This window comes from Cydia fagiglandana, chromosome Z (assembly GCF_963556715.1).
Source record: "Cydia fagiglandana chromosome Z, ilCydFagi1.1, whole genome shotgun sequence".
NCBI classification, from domain to species: domain Eukaryota; kingdom Metazoa; phylum Arthropoda; class Insecta; order Lepidoptera; family Tortricidae; genus Cydia; species Cydia fagiglandana.
Window position 1 is genome coordinate 15,008,681 of NC_085959.1, and position 23,053 is coordinate 15,031,733.

Sequence of the window (23,053 nt, forward strand, 5' to 3'; positions counted from 1 at the left end):
CAAAAATATAATTTAAAAAGTATGGGGTACATTTGTATTTTATTCAGCATCGAATGGCAATTTCAATTATCGCATTATAGAATCTGCAGAACATGTTTCACACACACATATACACACTAAAATACTTACATAGATCACACGAAACGTGTTATGTATAAACACACAAGAGTAAATCATAATAACATATTTCAACCTTTAATGAGATCATTTCAAATTACTTAAATAAAAACAAACAATTAAATATACTTATCGAGAGATTCATCAAATGGCGAGAATTTGTTATTAAATACTGTATAAGGAACTTTTAATTAGTCTTCGGAAACACCCTCTGCACTCAAACCGTAAGCGCATCATACGGTTGAACAAAACCGAAACATTACAAGTAGGAGAACTAGTTAATAAGTACATAATAACCATTAAAAGCAAACGTTATTCGAAGAAGTTAACAAAGAGATGCATATGTTTTTTGGATTGATGTCAACAAAATTAATCTAATTTTAGTTATACTAAACAAATACACACACAAAGATATACAGTATACTTTTACATCAATAGGTACTCTAATTATGACATTAATGTATTTAGAAAAGGATTAAAATTATTAAGCTGCCATCAAAATACTTTTGTACATAATCAGGTAAATTAAATTTGATACACCAATTCCGTTAGTACTAGAAAAGAGGTCGATAATAGTAAGTCTTTAATCGTCTAAATCTGAACATATATCTATCAATATTATCCTATGACCTTTAAAATCACTAATGTGTATTTCAGTTTATTTTTCATTGAACATAGTAGAAAACGATAACTTTATTTCAAGGATACCTTTATACATATTGTAATTAAAATAACTGTAGCATTTACCTACTGTCAGCACTCGTATCATTCAGAGTCTATTGCCATGTCTAATAGAATATTATGAGCATTTTTGGTTGTAGCTTGTATGTATTTTTGTGTTCCATAATAAAGTATAGTTACAAATATACGTAATATTTATAATTTGATAAAATGTCAACAATATCAGTAACTGATCCATACAGTTCAAAATTCTTGTACAGTAAGGGTTCCCCCAAATATGTCAACGCGGAATCGGCAAAATCCGATGGAAAAAAGCTTTATGTCTGCGCAATAAGAGCGAAAAAGTCGTCGTTCGGCTCGGCTCGCATCGGCCGGCGCCGGCCGACGCGTCGTCGGCTTCTTCGCTCTTATTGCGTGGACATAAAGCTTTTTCCTATCGGCTTTTGCCGAATGCGCGTCGATATATCTGGGGAGACCCTAATAATGGGAGTTGGACAAGTTTTTTCTCAACATTGAATGGTTGAATCGTTGGTGAGTAATACTAATCCGTAAAGTCATCTATAGTTATACAGATGGCATTATTAACATAAGAAAGTAGCTCACCCTTTCCGAGCTCTGATTTTAAAGGAAATCAAACGTTTGTACAGTCAGTATTAAATAGATAGTGACGGCGAAAGTGGCCAAATATTTTTACTCTAGAAACAATGATATTTGTCCACGTTGGGTCACTACTTATTTGACGCTAACTGTACCAACTGTACAGTCATCATCACAACAGATCAAAAGATTAGTCAAAAATAAATGAACGGAACTTCGTACGAGTGTATATTAGTCAAAGGTATAACCTATCGATTATACCAACGTGGTCGAAAATTGTATGAATTGTAAAGAAGACTATAGCCTAAAATAAATAATAATACCGCTAGTTTCAGGTGCTGGAAAAGTTCACTAGTAATTAAGTTTTGATAAGTAGCAATAATATCAGGTGTATTAGAATCACAGGATAGCCAGGTTAAGCTGCCTTCAGACGTTTTAATCTTTCTTTCTCCATGTGGTCGACGGGCGGCTCGCGCTCGAATGACACCAGTTCTAGTGCTAAAAATGGATAGCTAAATTAATTTGTTATTATAATAATATTATTCAAATATGTACCTATAATGTTGGAATTAGGATAGTACAGTCAAGTGTAAAAATATGTGTGTAGACAACTAACTCAAAAATATGTCCCATAGTTCTTAAGTCGCTGACATAATAGTACATTATTGTCGAGGCTCGGAAGTAGCTACTTGCAGGCTGAGGATTCGTTTTAAACGGACGACCTTGGGAGTCCGTTTAATTGAATCCGAAGCCAGCAAGTAGCCTTCCAGCCGAGTCATATATAGTGCTTTTCTCAAAAATGGTGCAAGAAATATAAATATCATAGAAATATTTTACAAAACCAACGTTCTTACGTATATATTTTCACAGAAAAAAGCCCTTGCCGCCTTTTTATTTTTTTAATAAAAAAATAGAAGTGTATTTTTCTGCCGAAAATACGCCAACCTATTTGAGACAACTAAATAGTCACGGTACTAATCATCTGTTTGGCTGTTTAATGGGCCTGTGCCTTCATTTAATATGGCCATTTCAAATTTTTAAAAGTTTGGAACTCGACAAATAATGGAATTTGTATGCAACATTGCAGTCCCAAAAGCGAGACTGCAATGTTTTTAACTTTTTAATTTTGGAGTGACCATAAACTACGCGCTTCGCGACCTATTTTTTAGACGGCAAAGTCAACTTTGCCGTCCATTTTTGAGAAAAATATTTTTGATATGTGCACCCATATGTTTACACTTGACTGTACTATATTATACAAACTTCCAGTACGACCTGTGTATGTAAGGACTGTATCGTTTATTATAAATACAAATAAAACCTGGTCTAACTGTTGACGTGTGTATTATTTTGTATTACTATGTTCTTAAGGTATACTCTGGGGGTATTTTTAAGCCATATCTGATATAAGAAGGTTTTACATTTATTTTATTTTAGGGACTTTATGATGATTTTAATACCGTCTAGCAATTGTAATTTGGACAAGCCTATCGAGCTTAATTTGAGACTATTTCACCGATTCCTTGGTACGATTTAAAGAAACAAAAGGTTAATATGCTGCCAAAATATGCCATCTAAGTGTCCTTTTCATGATTGCTCAATTGAACATCCACAGAATAAATGTGGTGATTTTTTATCTTTACATGAAAACGACTTTTTATGCAACATTTTGGATGCCCGTCAATTTCTGACGCCAGCGAAATGAGGGAAACAGCTAAAAGAATCTACCGAAATCCAAAGCCTAACGGACATTCATGGCGTTGAACCATGGCTAGAACAGGTCGATAGAAACGCTCCATGATGGTTATATTGTATACCAAAGTCGGGGTTGTCGTAAGTAACATGCCATATTCTCTAAAAGGCCACCAAGCACAGATCCAAAACTTTTTTTCCAACTAAAAGAAATGATTAGACTATGCCCAGATGTTTCGCTTTACGAATCATATGTAATTGCTGTTTACATAGTACGATTTTTTTTGTGTAATATCTCGTCTTGTTCGCAAACCGTAAATTTTCTTGTAGTATTTGTCCAAAATCGTTGTAGTTACTCGGGAGGATTGAGTAAATATTGTCCAAACCATATGCTTTACGTGATCTCCCAGGACGAAATGTTACTTATTATTAAAGCACTAATTAAACTATATGTGTAATTTTTTAATAAAAATATAATACCAGAAAAAACGGCTAAGTAAAGTTGTATTTATAATAAACGATACAGTCCTTACAAGTGAATAACTACCGTAACAGGTATTATAGTGTTCTTAAGTCTGTGGCCACAATAGTGCTCAATCAGCGACAGCATTAGCCGATGGCGACTGTACAAATGGTCTAAGATCCCACATACCGGGTGTGGCCTGTAGCACGAGCAAATAATTAAAACATAGATTGTACTCCTCAAACGGTGACACTTTTGTTCAACAACTTTTAAAAATAATGAAGTGTTTATACTCCCTATTTTTCATACAAAATAAATATTATCTTCAATGGACGCCATCGCCACGCCATATCATTGTGATTGACGTTGCTTGTCACGCCTTAAACTTAACAAAATTCGCAATACATTGCGTCTTAGAATAAATTTTAAAGTGTATTAAAAATCAAACCACAAGTTATTTTTAAAAGTTGCTGAATAAATGTTGGAAAGTATGAGGAGTACAGCCTACAGTTTAATTTTTTGCTCATATTACAGGCCACACCCGGTATATGGTCGACCTTCACCAATCTGTCTGAAAATATGTTCCAGAACATAAATAAATAGGGTTGCCTAAAGAAATATGGTCAAGGCTATTTTTAATAAATTTATGAAAAAAAAAAGGATTTCCTACTAAAAGAAAAAATTATTACTTATAACGGTTCTTAGACCACGTGTTGCGATACCATATTAAGTATTTTGTGTAAAGAATAATGTACTTACACCTTTAATATTCAACAAGCTTTACAGGTATATTTTATTTTTTTCCATAAGTATCTTGCTGAAGATTTGGCACAGTCTTGAAGTAAATACAAAACTTAAACCCTACTGTGGGTACTAATCTTCTTTGCAACACCCCGGTTTGGCATGAATCGTTTGACACCCCAGAGTAAATAACCAATCAATTTAGACATTACGATCGAACACTAGACCATACAAAAATAAAGTAAATGACGTAATCTGCTTAAACCATAACCCTTCCGATTTTGGTAAAAATAGCTCATCTTGTGCATTTTGACGACCTCTTGTCACAGCGTCAACATCATTAGGATAAGCTAGGAAGGCGCTTTTTTAATAAGTACAAAAGGGCATCGCATGGATCTGTCACCGTGAGCTCGCGCACCCGCTTCGACTAAAGCGGTATCCAGACGGGACAATCAAATCGACCGACTTGATCAGAAACGAAATTGTCGTCAATCTCCAATTTAATCACCCATTTTAGATTTATGGTGATATTAAAGCCCTCTAAATTGAAAATTTTATCTTTATCTTTATTATCGGCGGTTGAATTCGGCGAGCCAAATTGGCGTTTGAGTCCGCACGTTCTGATTCGATCAGGCAATTTAATCAGATTGGTGAAAAATTTACTAGTCTGAATACGCCATAACAGTCGCCCGGGCCGGTCTAAACCTTACATAAGAAGTATACGCAATGACCCCCGAATCCAACTTTAACGATCAATCAGCGTGACTTACCGGTCTCGGTGAGCGTGGGTGTATCGTTGAAGAAGCGCCAGGCGGGCGCGTGCGGCGGCGGCGGCGCGGGCGCCGGCGGCTCGTCGCCGCACAGCCGCCGCGCCGCCAGCTGACGGCTCACGTGCCGCGCCAGCAGGGACCACTTCTCGAAGTTCACGCGGTTACCGCCCAATCTTAATGTAATTCAATCATTACTTACAATCAAGTTGCCACCTAATATTTACTAACTACACTGCGATTTCAAATGGTTTATTGGTAAGATCTAAACCGAACATTCGGCCGATATTCATATTCGACATAGGTACTCCATATTCGGCCCATCTCTAGTTTGAAAGTTCAAACCTAAAACTAATAGTCTAAGGCCCACTTGCACCATTCCACTAACCCGGGGTTAACCGTTTAAACCTGGAGTTACCATGGTTACCAGTACAATTTGACACTGAGTTAACGGTTTAGCCGCATGACCCCGGGTTAGTGGGATGGTGCAAGTGGGCCTAAGAGGAATCAACGAGTCGTACCTGGCGAGACTCGTATTAGTCTATACTTTTTTGTTTCTCACAGTAAGGGCTGATTTAGACAGCGCGCGAACTCGTATGCGATTTTAGTTGTCCAATTCGACCGACCAATCAAAAATCGAAACGTAATCAAATTCACATGCGAGTTCTCGCATCGTCTAAATGAGCCCTAAGCATCATGCCAAGGAGGATAAAGTTATTAGGCGTTTTGTTAGCCCAAACGGCAAACTTTTCCCACAGCAAACAAATGTACAATTGACTTACTTTGATGAGGAGCCTTGATTAGCAAAATGCAGGTCCCTGCAAGTGACGGACAGCAATGGCACGGCAGTTTCAGTAGGTGCAGCCGCTAGCGCTGCTCGGTATCTACGGTTAAAATACACAAAACTAGAACTAACAGAAAATAATGGAATAGGAAATATAAATAGATACAAACGGCTGAGATGGGCGGGTCACTTTGAAAAAGTGCCCGATGTGAGAGCTGCATAATATTGATGGACGCCATAAGAGAAAAGTCCCAGTCCCTAGCAAGGTGAAAAAATACCAACTCGAAAAGGCTCTCCAAGTATCGTGACAAGTGGAGGAAGTGGTAGGCCAAGACCCACAAAGGCCTGCAGCTGCAGCGCCATCGGAAAATAATAGATATAATTTATGATTACCTTGCGTGGTTGCCACTAGGTTCAACACATAATTCCAACTGACGCAGTTGCTGACCGCAAACTCCGGACGTGCGGCTCCACTGTAAACAATTACCAACAAATTAATGGCATTATTCTTAAACGGACCTAACTTTGGCAAAACTAACAAACTGTTGATAATCGTTTGTCCTATCCATCATTTCAATAGTTGTGTTTGTACGAGTTAAAATGTATATGGGGGTTTAAATTTAAGTGTGCACAACAATGCTTATATAAAGCTTTCTCCAGCACAAAGCGCGATGGATGGTAAATTAAATTAAGTCGACTTCTTTTTCTTGCCTTTCGAAATTTTTCTTTGCGTTACCTTTAGATAATAATAACGTCGTACTAAGAAGTAAGAGAGTTGTTACATCATCTGCTTAAGGCCAATGTAAGTACTGCAGCTGTCTATTTTTTTCATTTTAATTTCTTATGTCGTTATTCATAACGTGCTACAAGCCTTAATTAGCTATTAATCGTTTGTCTTAATCTATCATTTTGACTTAAGTATCCATTTGCAAGAAATGTATAAAACATAAATGAACTAATTGGAGCTTGTAAAGTTTAATGAATAAAGGAGCAACTATTGAAAATATTGCAATCAAATGCAATGGAGATATAAACAGTCTGGCAAACAAGTTTCGTCAGGCACAGAACGATAAAAAATAATCTCCTTCCGCTTTTTTAGTTTACAATACTAGAATATGAAAGGCAGTATGATCCTCTCTTCCTTGACATGCAAACGAAACATGTAATGAATAATGCTGTAGATCTTGTAGAAGCTTGTATACTTAATATAATATTACCGTTTTCTTAAGACGTGTCACAGGAGACATATTCAGAGCACTAATGATGGCCATGAGGGAGTTGAAATTTCCAAGGTTGAAACATTCTCTAGCCGTCATAACCCACTGTTCTATTACTCGAGCTCTATATTTGCTTTTTACGGCCTGCAAACAAATTAAATAATAAAACAACATAATAATAAACATTCAGAAAAAAAAATGATGAATAAAATTAAACATTCAGAATATTTAGATAATTAATTGTTTAATTAATATCAAACCTTTAGAATGTCAGTGGCGCATAAGTAGCTGAGTCTGTTAAACCAGTCAGCATAAGCTTCTAGATTTCTTGTGCTCTTCATGTCAATGTGGTGCAGATTGATGGGTGTCTTCCCGCAAGAAGAAGTTGGTTGTTGTGGCTGTGTCGGAGCAAAAGTTTGCACAAATTCCTCCGGACCAACAAATGACAGTCGGTGTAACTCAACTATAGTCAATTGATTTGCCAGCTCAGCTGGTGTTAAACCAAGTGTAAGAATATCTCCCTGTTAACAAATGAATAAACACTGCTTTAAAAAAATTGTTTAGTAGAAATATCAAGTCAGAATGTAAGCTTGAAAGGACACTCTAAAAATCTTGTCAACCCTCCATGTGTTAACCCTAGAAAACACTTCTTTCCGAATCGTGTGGCAAATGTGTGGAACTCTCTACCAGAAACTGTTGTTAGTGCACTGTTGGTCAACACCTTCAAAAATAGACTGGATACACATTTTAGAACTAAATAAAGTGCAAAATAAAATACAAGTGCTTCGATATACACGCATCAGCTCTTAAGAGCTGCTAGTGTATCAAATAAAATATGGTTTTTCTTACCTGAGCTAATTGTTCTACAGATGTCACTTGAGGTATTTCAACCAATGTTTCTTCATATTGCTCAAGTGCTGTTAATTTATCCAGAAGTTTCTCTAGCATTGTTGATACTTCCACCCTTACTGAAGACATGTGTTCTGCTGCACATCTATACAAATAAACAAAATAATGAACTCAATTAAAATTTACTACTTTGTGGTCTATAAAATCTTGTGCCCAGCAGTCCTGCCGTCTTATTGCCACCAATCATTAGCCTGGGGTCAGCCTGACACCAGTTTTTTACGAAAGCGACGGCCATCTTACCTTCCAACACAGAGGGGAAACTAAGCCTTATTGGGATTAGTCTGGTTTCCTCACGATTTTTTCCTTCACCCAAAACTGACTGGTAAATATCAAATGGTGTGAGCCGGGGTTTGAACTCTGGATAGAAAGTCACAAACTCTTATTTCTAATAGGCTACCAACAGTACAGTCACCTGCAATAATATATTACTCTTCGAAGGCCGCAAAAATATGTGAAACGCTCTTATGCCTCTACAAATAAGATCGTGTCAGATATTTTTGCTGCCTTTGTGGTGTAACATATTATTGCAGGCGACTGTACCAACGCATTGTGGTCTTTTCAATTTTATATGGCTAATTTTACACCAATTACAGTAAGGCACAGCTTTAGTTATTGAGAAGTTATGGGTTAATTTCTTACGTTAGCAAACAATATATAAATTATATTTTACCTTTGTGTAATATTCCGAACAAGTGCCATAACTCTATCGTCACGGAAGTCATAGGGGAACATACTGGTCCACTGTGTCAACACTCTCACTAGTGCTCTCATGTCTGTTAACTCCTTATCTACTAAATCTTTCACTTCTGCCCTTCCCTGTACACATTAGAATTGTTACTTCCATCATAAAGTAATTAACGGTATTTGTTAATAATAAAAGGCAAGCCCTGCTAAAATAAAACATAAATCCAAATACTATAAGTTAAAGGGTGAAATATACTATGCTAAATTTGTGTGATGTTAGATTTGATTCATTTATTAACTTCATTATGTACTTTGGGATTTAAATAATAGTGACAATAGTTAAAACTTTGGGTTCCAGGCGCACAGTTTCCTGTACAAAATGAACACACATACATGTTCTTGGCAGTGAATGTAAATTATTTTCAACTAGCTAAAGATTTCTGAATGGAAAATTTTATCAATAACACTACAACATCACAAGGGCTCATCTTAACTTAAAATTATAAAAAATATATAATGATACTTGCAATCTTGTCATATGTTTTAAAGTAGCGTTTACACAGCTTTCCAAGTAATTCATGAGGCTTAATAAAAAGTCGGGAACACAATAGGAATGTGAATGTATAGGATTTGTTTGCTCCAGGCCTCAGCATGTCTACCAGTGAATCCAGGGGAGCACTAACAAGCTGCCCATCTTTATACTCAAGATCCGTCTTCTCCACCGGGCAATTCACAAATGTTGTTAGTGTCTTTACACCCACAGCTTGCAACTAGAAGGGGAAAGAAGATGACAGTATTGCACATATTAAGTATTTGAAAACAAGATACAATTTATGTACAAATTAATAGTTATTGATAATTACCTGTGTTGCATCTCCTTTCTGTGTGACAAAATTTAAACCACCATTCATAACAAGATGTTTACAAGAGTTTTCTGTCATAAACTTATTGCCTCTCACCATGGAATAATAATCATCATTCTGTAATCAATTAGTAAAAAATAGTTTTAAATTTTAAACAATGCTGTTTATAAGATTATAATAAATAGATGCAAATGCTTTAAATAAAATGTTAACTTACATCATAGTAAGAGAGTCCAGTGCCATGCAATAGAGCTGGGTCGGGTGGAAGAGGAGCATGGTCGGTGGGCGGTGGAGGGACGGGAGCCGGGTCGCTGGGTGGTGGTGGCACCTTAATGTTACACCCGCTACATGATGCTTCATTCAGCTTACTTGCGTAGTAATACATCGCCATTCAATTCCTCAAAAGCAGGCCAACACTAAGCTTCAGTAGCTTACTGGCACACTTTTACTTAACAAACCCATTGGGCTATCTAAAAGCATAATGCAACAATTACCTCGGCGCAGCACCAATTAGTTACATAAAAACAATTATTAAATATGCTACCATAATAGCACTTATATAATGATTGCAATGCAAATGCGAAATTATAAAATACTACGCATTTTATCGTTTTCTTTTCATTACATACTTAACATTATATTACTTATTGAATATTTACATGTATTAATAAATATTTGTACCTACTCCATTTGGCAAAAGACTGAGGATACAGAAACAAATTCATCGACAAATACATTTCGACATAAAAGCAGTGCGTACAATTTTCTCTAGTAGGTCACTTCAATGAAAATGAAATAATGTGTACAACTTAATGAGCGAGGCACATAATTGAAAAAATGATGATAGTCTCATTAAAGGATATAAGGAATTATTGATAATACAACACAGAAGGTGAAAGTTGTCACCAACTACCGCGACCACAATCTACCTTAAAATCACGCCTCAGTATGTTTCTTCAAATTCCTCGAAGCACAGATCTATTTTAAATAAATCAGGGAATAATAATTCACAAACAAATATGTTCACTCTATTTAGATTTCTCTGAATTTAATATTTTTTACACAAAATAGCGCCAACCGAGAGCACTCTTGTTTTTTCTTTTTTTGTATTGTTTGTGTTAAATGTTGCCATAAGCAAAAAAGCTTAAACATAGACAAAGTAACATGAACATGACAATTTGAAAACAAAGAGTACAACCTATAGTTGAACAACATTATTCGTGTTGCATCTCTTTTCTTTATGGAAAAAAAATGTGATATACTTGGTCAAGCAGATCTTGTCAGTAGAAAAAGGCGGCAAATTTGAAAAATGTAGGCGCGAAGGGATAGCGTCTCATAGAAAATTTGAATTTTGTGCCTATTTCTACTGACAAGATTTGCTTGACCATCTATAGACGGTTAAGCAAATCTTGTCAGTAGAAAAAGGCGCGAAATTCAAATTTTCTATGAGACGATAACCCTTCGCGCCTACATTTTTCAAATTTGCCGCCTTTTTCTACTGACAAGATCTGCTTGACCAAGTATATATTATCTCAGTCCGTAACAGACTACCGCACCGCACCAAGGTCACGGTGCTTTGTCACGGTGCGCCGCACCCATAAGTGAGAGCGAGTAACAGATGTCTCTTTCTGTGAGACTGTGGCAAGGATAAACAATAATAGCGCTTTCTCTGCTACTCCTAGTACTCCTACTGAAAGATACATAAGACCAACATAAGACTAGACATATATCTATCTATCTATCATTCTATCCCATTCGATCATTTCTTCCAGTTCCCCCACCGCTCATGCCTGATCCATTTATACTAGATCAATGGGACGATAACCCTTTGGGCCTACATTTTTTAAATTTGCCGCTTATTTCTACTGACGGAAATAGCTTAATAGACTATAGCAGCAGAGAAGAATCGGAAGAACCATACCATAAACAATATTGTACAAAAATAGCAAAATTCAAACATTGTTTTGAAGTTTTACTCCTCGTACATCGATTTTATGACAAATACGCGGTTGCTATTTGCAACTTGTAAACAACTGAATTATTATATTTTGTTAGTTATTGATTACGACTAAAGAAAACGAGTTTCAAAAACAATGAGCTGAAAGGCTTTCCTTAATACTCGCATTATAACGATTAAAAACGTATTTAGTTGTTAGTTTTAACAGGAAGCTGCTGTTTATGTCATAAAATATGTTGAACGGAGATGGAAAACGTTCAATACACACAAATGTAACAACTTTACCCGCTATTGAAACTATACAAAGAAATGTTCGCCGAGCTCCCACAATGTATACAAGGTATATATTATCAACGTAACTCTTACTCACCCATATACCTTAATTTATGAATAGACTAACTTTTACTTAGTAATATAGTAAAAGTGCTATAAAGCAAGTAACGTATTCATAGTCAAGAGCTTTAATCATTTTTGGTATGTGCATATAGGTACCTTCTTAAATATGTGGTCGTCGGGGTCGTCCGGTAGTTGCGAAATTAGATTGCGAAAATTGACTTCGATTTTTCGTTATAGAGAGGCAGTTAAAGAAATTTTGCTAATTTTTAGGGTTCCGTAGTCAACTAGGAACCTTTATATTTAGTTTCAGTAATTCAGTAATTTTTGCTTTCATAGGTAAGTACAATTAGGTCTTACATTAGAATGGTGAACAAGCTATGAACCCTGTAAGGGCACTGCAATTTAAGTATGTAACTTACAATCTAACAATAATATTAGGTTAGGTACGTAATATAAACTTAATCGCAATATAAATAATTATGGAAATATTACATTAATGAGATCTTTATATTTCTATTATATGTATCATACACCTTACATAAATTTAACTTTCAAAAAACTCTTGCATATTATAGAAACTGTTGTCTGGTAAATATTTTGTAAGTTTTTTGTTAAATATCTACTGGAAGTTTGTTGTAAATCTTTTTTTTTCTCTAGCCTACTTTGGTGTCCCACTGCTGGGCAAAGGCCTCCCCTCGTTTTCTCCACTCGACCCTCTATCATCGGCATTTTCCCACCATTTGGGGTAGAATGCGTCCAAGTCGTCCCGCCATCTCCTTTTCGGTCTGCCTAAACTCCGGCCTGCACCGTCTACTGTATTCCGTGGGTCCCACTCAGTAACCATTTTGGCCCACCTTTCTGGGTGCATGCGGCAGACATGTCCGGCCCAGTCAAACTTAAGCTTAGCGGTCTTGACGCCTACATCTACAACTCTAGTTCTGGAGCGTAGTTCGGTGTTTCTGATCCGATCAGTTCTGCGAACACCTAATATACTACGCTCCATTGCGCGCTGGCAAACCTTGAGTTTAGATTTTAGAGCCTCAGTTAATGACCAAGTTTGTGCACCGTAGATTAGAATGGGCAGGATGCACATGTCAAGGAGTTTGCGCTTGAGACACAAGGGAAGGTCGCCCTTCATTAGCGCTTTCATGAACAGAAGCTCTTCCAGGCGTTCTCGATACGTCTATCGATTTCGATAGACCGCCTGTTCTCGAAGGATGCTATCTGGCCCAAGTAAACGTACTCGTCGACATATTGTAGATCCTGCCCATCCACCACAATGTTTGTGGTGGATTTGTAAATCTTTATGCACATTATATATGGACTAGAGCTATTGGATACTAAAATTTGAAAATGAAACTGGTATTGTATTTCTAGGGCGTAAATTTGAAGTATGTATAAAGATGTTAATGTTAATTAATATGTTGAGTTTACGGAAATGAGGTCGACAATTATCTGTTAGGTTTATGTTGCTTAGGATTCTTATGCATTTCTTTTGTAAGAGAAACAGGTCGTGTATGTTGGTGCTATTGCCCCACATAACTTTACCATATCGGAGCCAGGAGTGAGCAAAAGCATAGTAGGTACATAAGGCGGTTTTTACATCTGTATATTTCTTTACTTCTCCTAGAGCGTATATAAATGAAGAGAGTTTTGATATGATTTTTGGGATATGGAGTTTCCACTTTCCAGTTTGCGTTTGTATCTTTGTTGTTTGGCCATGTCTATCCGAGGCTTAATTTGCTTCGTGATCGTTAGTGCTAGAAAGCTGAAATTTGTTAGAAAGCTTTACGAGCGGACCGCGGTCCCAATAAGCAGGGAAAGCTTAGGAAGCAGTGGCGCCCGACAAAACTTGCCCGGGTGCTAGCTTTGCCCGACAAAACTTGGAAGGAGGAATTGAACTAAATTTTGAAGTGTATTTTCTGCACACTGAGTGTAACCCGTTACTTACCTAAGTATAGTCTGTCTGTTTTTCTAAGATTAAGTATGCCATAGTAGGTAAATGTATCGCGAACTTGATCTTAGAAATCGGACATATTATATACATATTACATTCATATTTTTCAGAAAGCCTCGTGATATACCATTTCATCTGCCACATAGAAAGTTATTGGATAAAATAGAATATGTAAAGCAAGAACCACAACCTTTGGTAAATGTTGGCGATTCATTGAATTTAAAAATGTCATGGTTTATTGGATATTAAATCTCTCCTCTCTCTCCACCTTATTGTTTATGGTATTGATTGCAGACTGGTTTTACTGAAGCCCAAGAAGAAAGATTTAGGAGAGAAAGGAAACAAACTACATTACAATTGGAACCTATCAACTTGGATGACACTATCGGTAAGTTTAATATTACCAAGTAAGTTTTTGGTAGGTAGCTGCCGAAAAGTGTTATGTAGCGAGCTTGTTTTGAAATCAGTTGATTTACGTGCATCTTGATGCTGCAAGATACATTTCAAGCTGACGCACAAATTAAGAAAAAGAAACCATCATTCTTAAAACTTCTGTCGTTGTTTGTGTGATTTTGTGTACATATATCTATAGGTACAGTCGCCTACGTTGGAGGTGTTCCACTTTTGAACCTTAATATACTGGAATAGAGTCTAACAGTGGAACACCGCGACTGTACGACTAAAATTTTTATCAACACAAGTACAATATAATAAATAACGCACCCTTTTGTTGGTATAATAGGTAAAAGAAAGAAATCGCTTAAAATAAAGGAAGAAACACCTGTTCAGATAGACGAGGAGACAGGCAAGCCCAAAGACCCTCTAAAGGTAAAACCTGTAGTCAGGTCCCAAAAGGAAGTTATCGACTATGTAAGAAGCAACCCGAAGTGTGGGTTCCTTTACATGATATACGCTGTCCACCCTGAAAATGTGTATTTTACACCGTACTACCTAAAGTAAGTATATTTAGTGTTGTAATATAGGTAGGTACAATATTTGCTTTAAAATACCATTAACTTTGCTCAAAGTGAAGGAGTTCTGTACACCTATTTACTTATTTTATTATTTATTTAATTATTTGATAAAATACAGAGGTATTCTTAAAAGAGTTTGACTGTTTGAGTGGGGTCATCACTAGATATTAACTTTCTTATAGTTAGTATGTAATTAAATTATTATATATTTCACCCTGTTTTACGAGTATAATACGTAAATAAAGGTTACAAGCAAGACAGGACAACACGGGTAACTTTTCCACCAAAAGTGGCCCATTTTGCTCGTAAGTGTAAATAAGGTAATTTTGTCATACCTAGTCAATTTTGAGAGTTCCATAGTCAACAAATCCTTATAGTTTCGCCGTGTTCGTTTGTCTGTCCGTCCTTGGCTTAGGTATTAGCTCACTGATCGCTAGTGCTAGAAAGCTGCAATTTAGAAGGAGTATACAAATCAATTTTTGACCTTCAACGAAAAAGGTAATTTTTAAGTTTTCGAAAAAAAATATTACTTCCGTAGTAAAAAGACGTACAAAGTGCTGATAACATTGATGACCACTAATGCCAAGAGCTTATTGTGACGGATGGCTGGCTACGGAACCTTACACTGAGCAATTGAGCATGGCCCAACGTGCTTATGGCCAGTTTTTTATTTTATTAATGTAGGTAAAAGAGCCGTTTACGAGTATTTAGTTAAAAACCAATAGTTTTTTCAATGTGATCAATATTAATGGTGAATATTTCATTTAGCGTGGTCCCTTATGAAGAGATCGACAAAAAGAACTATCTGACGATCAGTCCTTGCGGAGTAACGCATTTCACTAACGAAATGCAGTTCACAGCTCTTCCTGCGTGGGAACAGGAGTACACTATATTCGTTAAACTTACAGACGTAAGAAAATCTCATCATATCTGTCCCGCTAACCATATCGTAGTATTCAATCATAAGTACCTATCCTATCATAACATCATTGTTTAAAAAAATATTGTGTTGTAGGTAATAGTTGTTGAGCGGTAAGAGCGAGCGACTTTCAATCCGGAATTCGCGGGTTCGAATCCCGGCTCGTACCAAAGAGTTTTTCGAAACTTATGTATAATATTATTTGATATTTACCAGTCGCTTTTCGGTGAAGGAAAACATCGTGAGGAAACCGGACTAATTCTAATAAGACCTAGTTTCCCCTTTGGGTTGGAAGGTCAGATGGCGTAGCTTTCGTAAAAATTAGCGCCTAAGTCCATTCTTCTATGAGCCGGAATAACGCAAGGAAGAAGATGATGTTTTGTATTTGTGAAGTTTGGATTTTTAGTACCTACTTTCCTAAAGGTTGTCGCACACCAAAAAGCGCACCAGATCGGCACCGCCTCAAGCTGACCCGCTAAATATTATTTGTAGTAAACTCTATACTGTAACGCATACTTAATAGCATCGGAACAGCATTGGTAAGCGGTGCATTGACGACTTACCTTAAACTGGCGCCTACATATTGCTATCACTGCCTTTGCGTCTCATCGTTGGCGCGGGGACGGCACGCAGACAACCATGGCTTCACCCTAGGGCCTATAATAGGCGCCGCTGTCGCATAGGCATTGTCGTAGCCGTGCCAACATTTTCCGTTACGTGCTTACGTATGGTTAACAGCCTGGTTGACGGTGAGCCAGTGAGTTGGGACGGCGCTGGTGTGTGTAGGTAAAATAGTCACACTACTATAATTACATAAATAACAGTCGCCAAGGGGAGGGAGAGGGGCAAATATTTTGGTTTCAAATTTTATTATATAGAGGGAGGCAACTGCCTTCCCCTGCCACCCCCTGACGACAGCCATGATAAATTTACCAAATATATGACATCTATTTCAGTTTAGGTATCTACTTTATTTTTGGTCTGTCTTGCCCCAAGCCACAATTGTGAAGAAGCGCCAATTCTGTCATTCTGTATTTTTCGTGTCACTTTTTAATTGTTACTTCACAGATAAAGTTTTTCCGTGTTTACCGGTATTGGAAAGCCTTTTATGTCTGGAGGAAATCGATATTATTCAGAAAATATAATAAGACACGGAACAAATTGGCCAAGGAATTATTTACTTTAACACCGGTGCTCGGTAAAGCTCTTCTCAACATTCAGGCCATGTGCTGTGATATGTACATGAAAAGTTTCGCAGATATATCTCGCGACATGGATACTGCTTTTTTCTACTTCATAGAAGTGGAGGTAAGCACAATAAAATGTTGGTATACATGTAAGTGCACAGGGGCGGCCTTAGGCGTAGGCGACGCGGGCTCACGGCCTCGCGGTGTAAGTAAACTCGCGCCCAAATGGTGTACTTATGCATAATTTAGCCACTAGAGGGCCTCGCGAAATTTGCCTTCACTACATTAAATTTGGTTTTTGCGTGGTGCCCCCCCTGTGCGCCGCCAAAGGGCCCTTTGAACGCAAAGGACTCTTTAAGTACCTAATACTCCTACGCCAACAACGTTTATAGCTAAATTTGTGCTATATCCCTGGTAATCTAACTAAAGTGTGCTTAATCTTGCCAGCATATACCTTGCATTAGTTGCACTTCCCTCGTCACACTCGATGGAGTCTTCACATCACTTGTTTTTGTTTCAAGTTGAAAAAGTACTATGTAAATTATAAACTGAGAGAGAGAACAGAGCAAACGGTTCGATTCCAGCCTGGGGCACTGAGGTCTCGGTCACGTTTTTCATAGTGTATGACATTTATTTTAGTTTAAGTTTATAATGTATTCCTCGTTAGTTATAACCTACGGCTACACGGTAAAAGCTAAGCTGTGGTAAAACTGGTAAAAGTGATCAATACGATAATGAAGATTAAGTTTATTTAGGGCCAGTTGCACCAACCACATTCATAGTACGAAACTTCCCATACAATAAAATTAAGCGAACGCTTTAACGGTGACAGACGGTTTAGTGCAACCGACCATTAGTAAATACAATTCTCACTAATCAATCGTTACCTACTGTTTGACAGGTGGTAAGACTCGAGTATATAAGAACGAAGCTAATAGAATACAGAGCAGTTGTATTGGACATTTTAACCCAGGCATGTCACGCTGCTCTCTACTTGAAAGGCTTCGTATACGACGACAGGAATGTACCTCCGTTCCAAATTATCAGAGGCAAACCCACAGGCGGCATGTCGTACACGGAAAAAGCGAACAAAAGGAAATACTGCGAACGTCTCGCATGGTAAACAACATAACAGTTTTGATTCTCAGTTGGAACAAGTTTCCCTATAGGATGAGTACCTACCTTTACCCTGTTATAAATGTACAGATTATGGGTAGCTGCGCTTAGTTTAGGGGTCATCCATTAATTACCTTTTGCAAGAAATTATTGGTCAAAAAACCTAGAAATTCGTGTGTACGTCACACTCCCCTCTTGCCACACTTGGTCAGCAACCGCCCCTGGTGTGACGTGTCATTTTTTCAACGAAATCGGCAAATCGAATTAGGTAAGTACTTATTATTAATATTTTAGCTAAATATTTTTAACAAAATAAATTATCAGTAATTTTATAACCCAAAACTGATTGGGACAGAAAATTAAACAAAAACGATTATCGTTCAGATAAAATTTTATTTATTTAAATTAAATAAATTTTCAGTTACTGATTAAGTTAATATAACATTACAATTTTTGTGACTCACATGTCAAATTTTATTGATCCCTCTCCTCGTCCCTAAACGTGTGATGTAATTAATGGATGACCCCTTATCAGGTATGAGGGTGCACCATTTCGTTCTGATTGCGAAAACTAAATCGGTCATAATTCATCGGATAGGCACTGTATCCGATGGACGCACTTATAAATAAAATAAATAAATAAATATTATAGGACATTCTTACACAGATTGACTAAGTCCCACAATAAGCTCAAGAAGGCTTGACCCACTTGCCCCACATGTAGCGTGATTTCCATTACCTATGAATTCTATGATAATTTTTAAGTTTAACCGACCTTATAAAAATGTTCCAGTTTTATAATGTTAGCTGACTATATGACTAACTACATGCTGTATCGTCTAACTAAGAGATCTAATAACATGATGGCAAGTTTGCTGCGAACTCATCTTGAGTTTACTCCCAGTGAAGACCGGTTATTGGGCAGCGAGGTGGATGAAGTGCTAGAAGTTATACCAAGAGTAACCAATACATGTAAGGTGTGTAATAGGTAAAATACATAATCTCAATTGCCCACAAATCCAGTTAAGACAATTTTCCATCAAACGGTAATCATTAATAATGCATGAAAACAAGGCGGTTACATGCTAAAGAATGTTTTAACGGGACCTCATTTGCCGTAATATTTATTGGAAAGCAGAATTATCTATCTGAATCTATTGAGGCAATAAATTCGTTTTTAGGGTTCCGTACCCAAAGGGCTAAAACGGGACCCCATTACTAAGACTCCACTGTCCGTCTGGCTGTCTATCTGTCATCAGGCTGTATCTCATGAACCGTGTGATGGCTGAAAATTTCACAGATTATGACAAATACAAAAAAGTACGGAACCCTCGTCGGTTTGTTAATATAGTAAGCCTGACAACAGTTTATTTGACCCTCGCCATATTGCGGATTTTCAATGGTAAGTAGGTACTAATTTCTTTTACTGGCAACAAGTACTCTTGGCAACGAACGTTGGATGTCATCGAATGTCACCGATGTAAACAAATAGAAAATATCTACGAATATATTCAAATATAAATGGATTTATTTCAAAAATGCCAAAAAAAAAAAACCAACGATGCGAAAAAAATTGTAGTGAATGCAATCAAATATGTACTTACACCTTAAAAAAGACGAAGGATTACGTAGCATTCCAATAAACCAGTCAATAAACAATGTTTTAAAGTTGGCTGTTGACATGACCGGTATTGACATTTTATAGTGCTGTTGTATTGAACTGGTTAGTAGTTTAGTTTAAACTTTAATATTTCATTTAAGGTAAAAAAATATTTCTATAAATAATGAGACGATCATGACTTCGCCCCCTGTACAAAACAAAGCCCCACGCAAAAAGAGAATTCAAATAGACGACTTCGATAATTGTGCCATAAGGCATAATACGTTTTATAAAATTATCGAGGTTGGTGGTCCTGAAAGCGACACAACATCTGATGAAAATCAGAGTTCGTCAGAGTCAGAAAACGAAGAATATATAAATATTGAATATTTAGAATCAGATTTTGACGACTAGGTAAATTGAAAGAACCGAATTCTCTGTAAGTAATGTTTTGACATTATACGAGTATCAACATGAAGCCAATGCCCACTACCCCGACTATTCGTGACGTACGCACCATATTGCCATACGTAAGCTGTTTGCAGCGACACTATCTCAGGGTTAATATAAACTGTTGTCAGGCTTTACTTCAATTTAACTATGTTTTAGTGGGCGCTGTTTCAAGTGGATGCTTACATTTTGCCAGACGGATCATTTGAGCTCAATCCTAGTGAAGAAATTGTATTCACACATTTTGAGAAATTCACTAACGAGTGGGATGAAAATGTTCGAACTTTCCACAATTATTTGAATGAGGATACCTTGCAAATATTTGTTCAGCCCACAATAATGGGCAAGCAAGTTGAATGGTCAGCAGGAGTTTCGCCAAATTTGTATTTCTTAATGAACCAAGACAAGGAGATGTTGGATGATATTGCTTTTATCCCCAATTCCATTCGATCTGCTTACGCCAACGTTGAGAAATTCCTTCATCGAATGGTACCTTTTATGGAAAGCTTCAAGGAGGCAGTTGAAATGGATACAGATCTGATAACGAATGAACGCGATATCGAAGCATTTAGAAAACTTGCCGACAGGCTTAATAAACAGATGGAGATCATAGAAGACGTCGTCAGCTACCAACCCCTGGGGCTGATATTCTTATGCTTGTGTCCATTCCAAGAGCTATTTAGGCCTCAACCACGAAGACTTTTCGATGTGATCGTTGCTACAACTCCAGAGTAAGTTTATGATTAATAAGGGGTCATCCATTAATTACGTCACACGAATTTCAAGGTTTTTTGACCCCTCCCCCCATTGTCACACTTGGTCACATTTGGCAAACCCCTCCCCTCCTGGTGTGACGTCACATTTTTTCAGCGAAATCGGAAAATCGATTTAAGTATTTTTAAATAGTATTAGTAAATTTATAACCCAAAACTGATTATGAAAAAAAATTAAAGTAATAAAAACGATTATCGTTCCAAAAACTTGTTTTTGAACTGTAAAGTAATTAAAATGATTAAAATAAAATTTTGGTTACTGATGAAGTTAAAGTGACGTCACAAAGTTTGTGACCCCCTCTCCCCCTTGTCACAACATGTCACATTTTCTTGACCCCCTCCCCCCCCCCTAAACGTGTGATGTAATTAATGGATGACCCCTAATAACTAACCCCCTTATTCATAAACTTTAGTAAACACTAAAGTTCACAAGCCGATAATAATCGTTTGTCCCTTTCCGACGTATTGGTATAATGGAAAGGGATATGTATACTTGGTCTAGCAGATGACAGTAGAAAAAGACGGCAAATTTGATAAATGTAGGCGCGAAGGGATATCGTCTCATAGAAAATTTTAATTTCGCGCCTTTTTCTACTGACAAGATTTGCTTGACCATCAATAGATACTTACCTATACATATTTCAGTGTACACTTGTACAGGTAGGATCTGTAGTGAAATAATTGTCTTTACAGAACGTCTGGTGCTCCATTACGACACCCTGTGCTATAATAAGCACATTACGTAACTACGTCGAAAATTTAAGCGGCCTTATGTACTGTAAAACTTTGTGCAATATACGTGCGAATAGGTAATTTGCAACTCGGGTCGATTTAAAAACTCCCTTCGGTCGTGATTTAATATTCGCCGTTCGTTGGGAATTTCCTATTTTTCGCTATCAGGGATAAATATCGAATACCCGGTATTCATGAAAATAGTACATTGTGCAACATGGGGCGTAAGTTGAATATTGCAACGAGAGTAAGTTAAATCACGACGGCTTGCCGGAGCGATTTATAGACTCGAGTTTGCAATATTATTACGCCTCGAGTTACACACAATGTTTTTCATCACACTTGCGATACAAAAATTGAGTATAAAGACAAAAAACTGTTAATTATGGCACTAACAACTTTATAACTCCCTAGGGAGAACGATTTTTCTATAACTCCCGCTAAACCTTCGTGCAATTCCACATTTACTGAGCGAATGTGATGAAAAATATATTTTTCACATCGCTAATTCGAAAATGGGGCATTTTCTTCCCTGCTCCCGGATCAACGTGGCACTTTTCGTCCCTGCTAGGAGGGATCAAAGTAACACTTTACTGTTCTAGCACACTATTTTTACATTTTTGGCACATTCTTTTTTTAGCTTAAATAATCTGTTTAAGCATCATAATTCCCTCATATTAGGAGATGTGAAAAGCAGTAAGTCACACGGTATTAAAATTATTTCGTCTTGGGCGTAAACACTTGAATCCCTCATTACGCTCGGGATTCGACTTTAGAATCCCTCACTACGTTCGGGATGCTATTGTAGAATCCATCGCTTCTTTCAAGATTCAATGTACGCCCTTGACTGAAATATATCGTTTTGATCCCTTGTAACACAAACTACTATTTCTGCCCGGTTGTAACCACTGTATATATTATGTCCTCGAAGAATAGGTATTATGTTAGCTCACCCAATACCGATCATTGTAACTAACTATTGTTACAGAATCGGTCGCGCGTGTATTGACGAAATAGTAGCTGGAGTTGATAGTATTAATGACGACATATCGAAGGAGCCAGAGACTGCAGCGGAGCTGGTTGAATTCAACTTCATGCTTGACACCTTGGAAGGCAGGTTGGCGCACCTAGAGGAGCGGTTGGAGTACCTCCGTGAGTTGTACGACCTCATGGGAGAGTTCAACATCCCGATCGCAGCTGATGATATGACTGAATATCTAGGTAAGTAGTTACTATTATTCAAAACTGTATAGGGGTTGTGCACAAATCACGCGAGGTGTTTTCGGCTATTTTTTGACCCCCCCTCCCCCTTGGTGACATTTGGTGAGGTTTTTGGCTACCCCCCTCCCCCTACACAACCTCACGTGTATTTTTTTGAAATTTTTTCATTCGACCTAATTTTAAGATAAATAGTCTTGTATATAGAAAATCGTGTTTATTTTTATATTTTCGTCAAATAGACTCTCTATTTTGAAGTGCAGAGTGAAGATCTATGTTTAAAGAAACCGAGAGAAAGTACCTACTGTGGTAGGTTTTT

At 37.2% G+C, this 23,053-nt stretch overlaps 2 protein-coding genes across 2 annotated transcripts in view; one reads left to right on the forward strand and one right to left on the reverse strand.

Annotated features, from left to right (window-relative positions):
- Nucleotides 1–1,198: 1,198 nt before the first annotated feature.
- LOC134679437 (ras-GEF domain-containing family member 1B-like) lies at nucleotides 1,199–10,613 on the reverse strand. Its single transcript, XM_063538343.1, has 12 exons — nucleotides 10,445–10,613; nucleotides 9,733–9,985; nucleotides 9,516–9,632; nucleotides 9,180–9,422; nucleotides 8,639–8,784; nucleotides 7,909–8,053; nucleotides 7,320–7,580; nucleotides 7,060–7,203; nucleotides 6,236–6,315; nucleotides 5,841–5,942; nucleotides 5,062–5,234; nucleotides 1,199–1,893 (listed from the first exon to the last, which is right to left on the reverse strand). The coding sequence occupies exons 2-12, from the start codon at nucleotides 9,904–9,906 to the stop codon at nucleotides 1,811–1,813; spliced, it is 1,668 nt and encodes a 555-aa protein (XP_063394413.1). The 5' UTR covers nucleotides 9,907–9,985; nucleotides 10,445–10,613; the 3' UTR covers nucleotides 1,199–1,810.
- Nucleotides 10,614–11,611: 998 nt separating this feature from the next.
- The window catches only part of LOC134678929 (dynein axonemal heavy chain 6), a 63,193-nt gene continuing 51,751 nt past the window's right edge, over nucleotides 11,612–23,053 (forward strand). Inside the window, exons 1-10 of the mRNA XM_063537685.1 lie at nucleotides 11,612–11,812; nucleotides 13,876–13,960; nucleotides 14,060–14,153; nucleotides 14,508–14,721; nucleotides 15,508–15,649; nucleotides 16,727–16,966; nucleotides 17,747–17,964; nucleotides 18,755–18,938; nucleotides 20,171–20,742; nucleotides 22,505–22,737. Of these exons, the coding sequence (XP_063393755.1) occupies nucleotides 11,706–11,812; nucleotides 13,876–13,960; nucleotides 14,060–14,153; nucleotides 14,508–14,721; nucleotides 15,508–15,649; nucleotides 16,727–16,966; nucleotides 17,747–17,964; nucleotides 18,755–18,938; nucleotides 20,171–20,742; nucleotides 22,505–22,737 (2,089 nt within the window). The 5' untranslated portion in view covers nucleotides 11,612–11,705. The remainder of the gene's footprint in view (nucleotides 11,813–13,875; nucleotides 13,961–14,059; nucleotides 14,154–14,507; nucleotides 14,722–15,507; nucleotides 15,650–16,726; nucleotides 16,967–17,746; nucleotides 17,965–18,754; nucleotides 18,939–20,170; nucleotides 20,743–22,504; nucleotides 22,738–23,053) is intronic.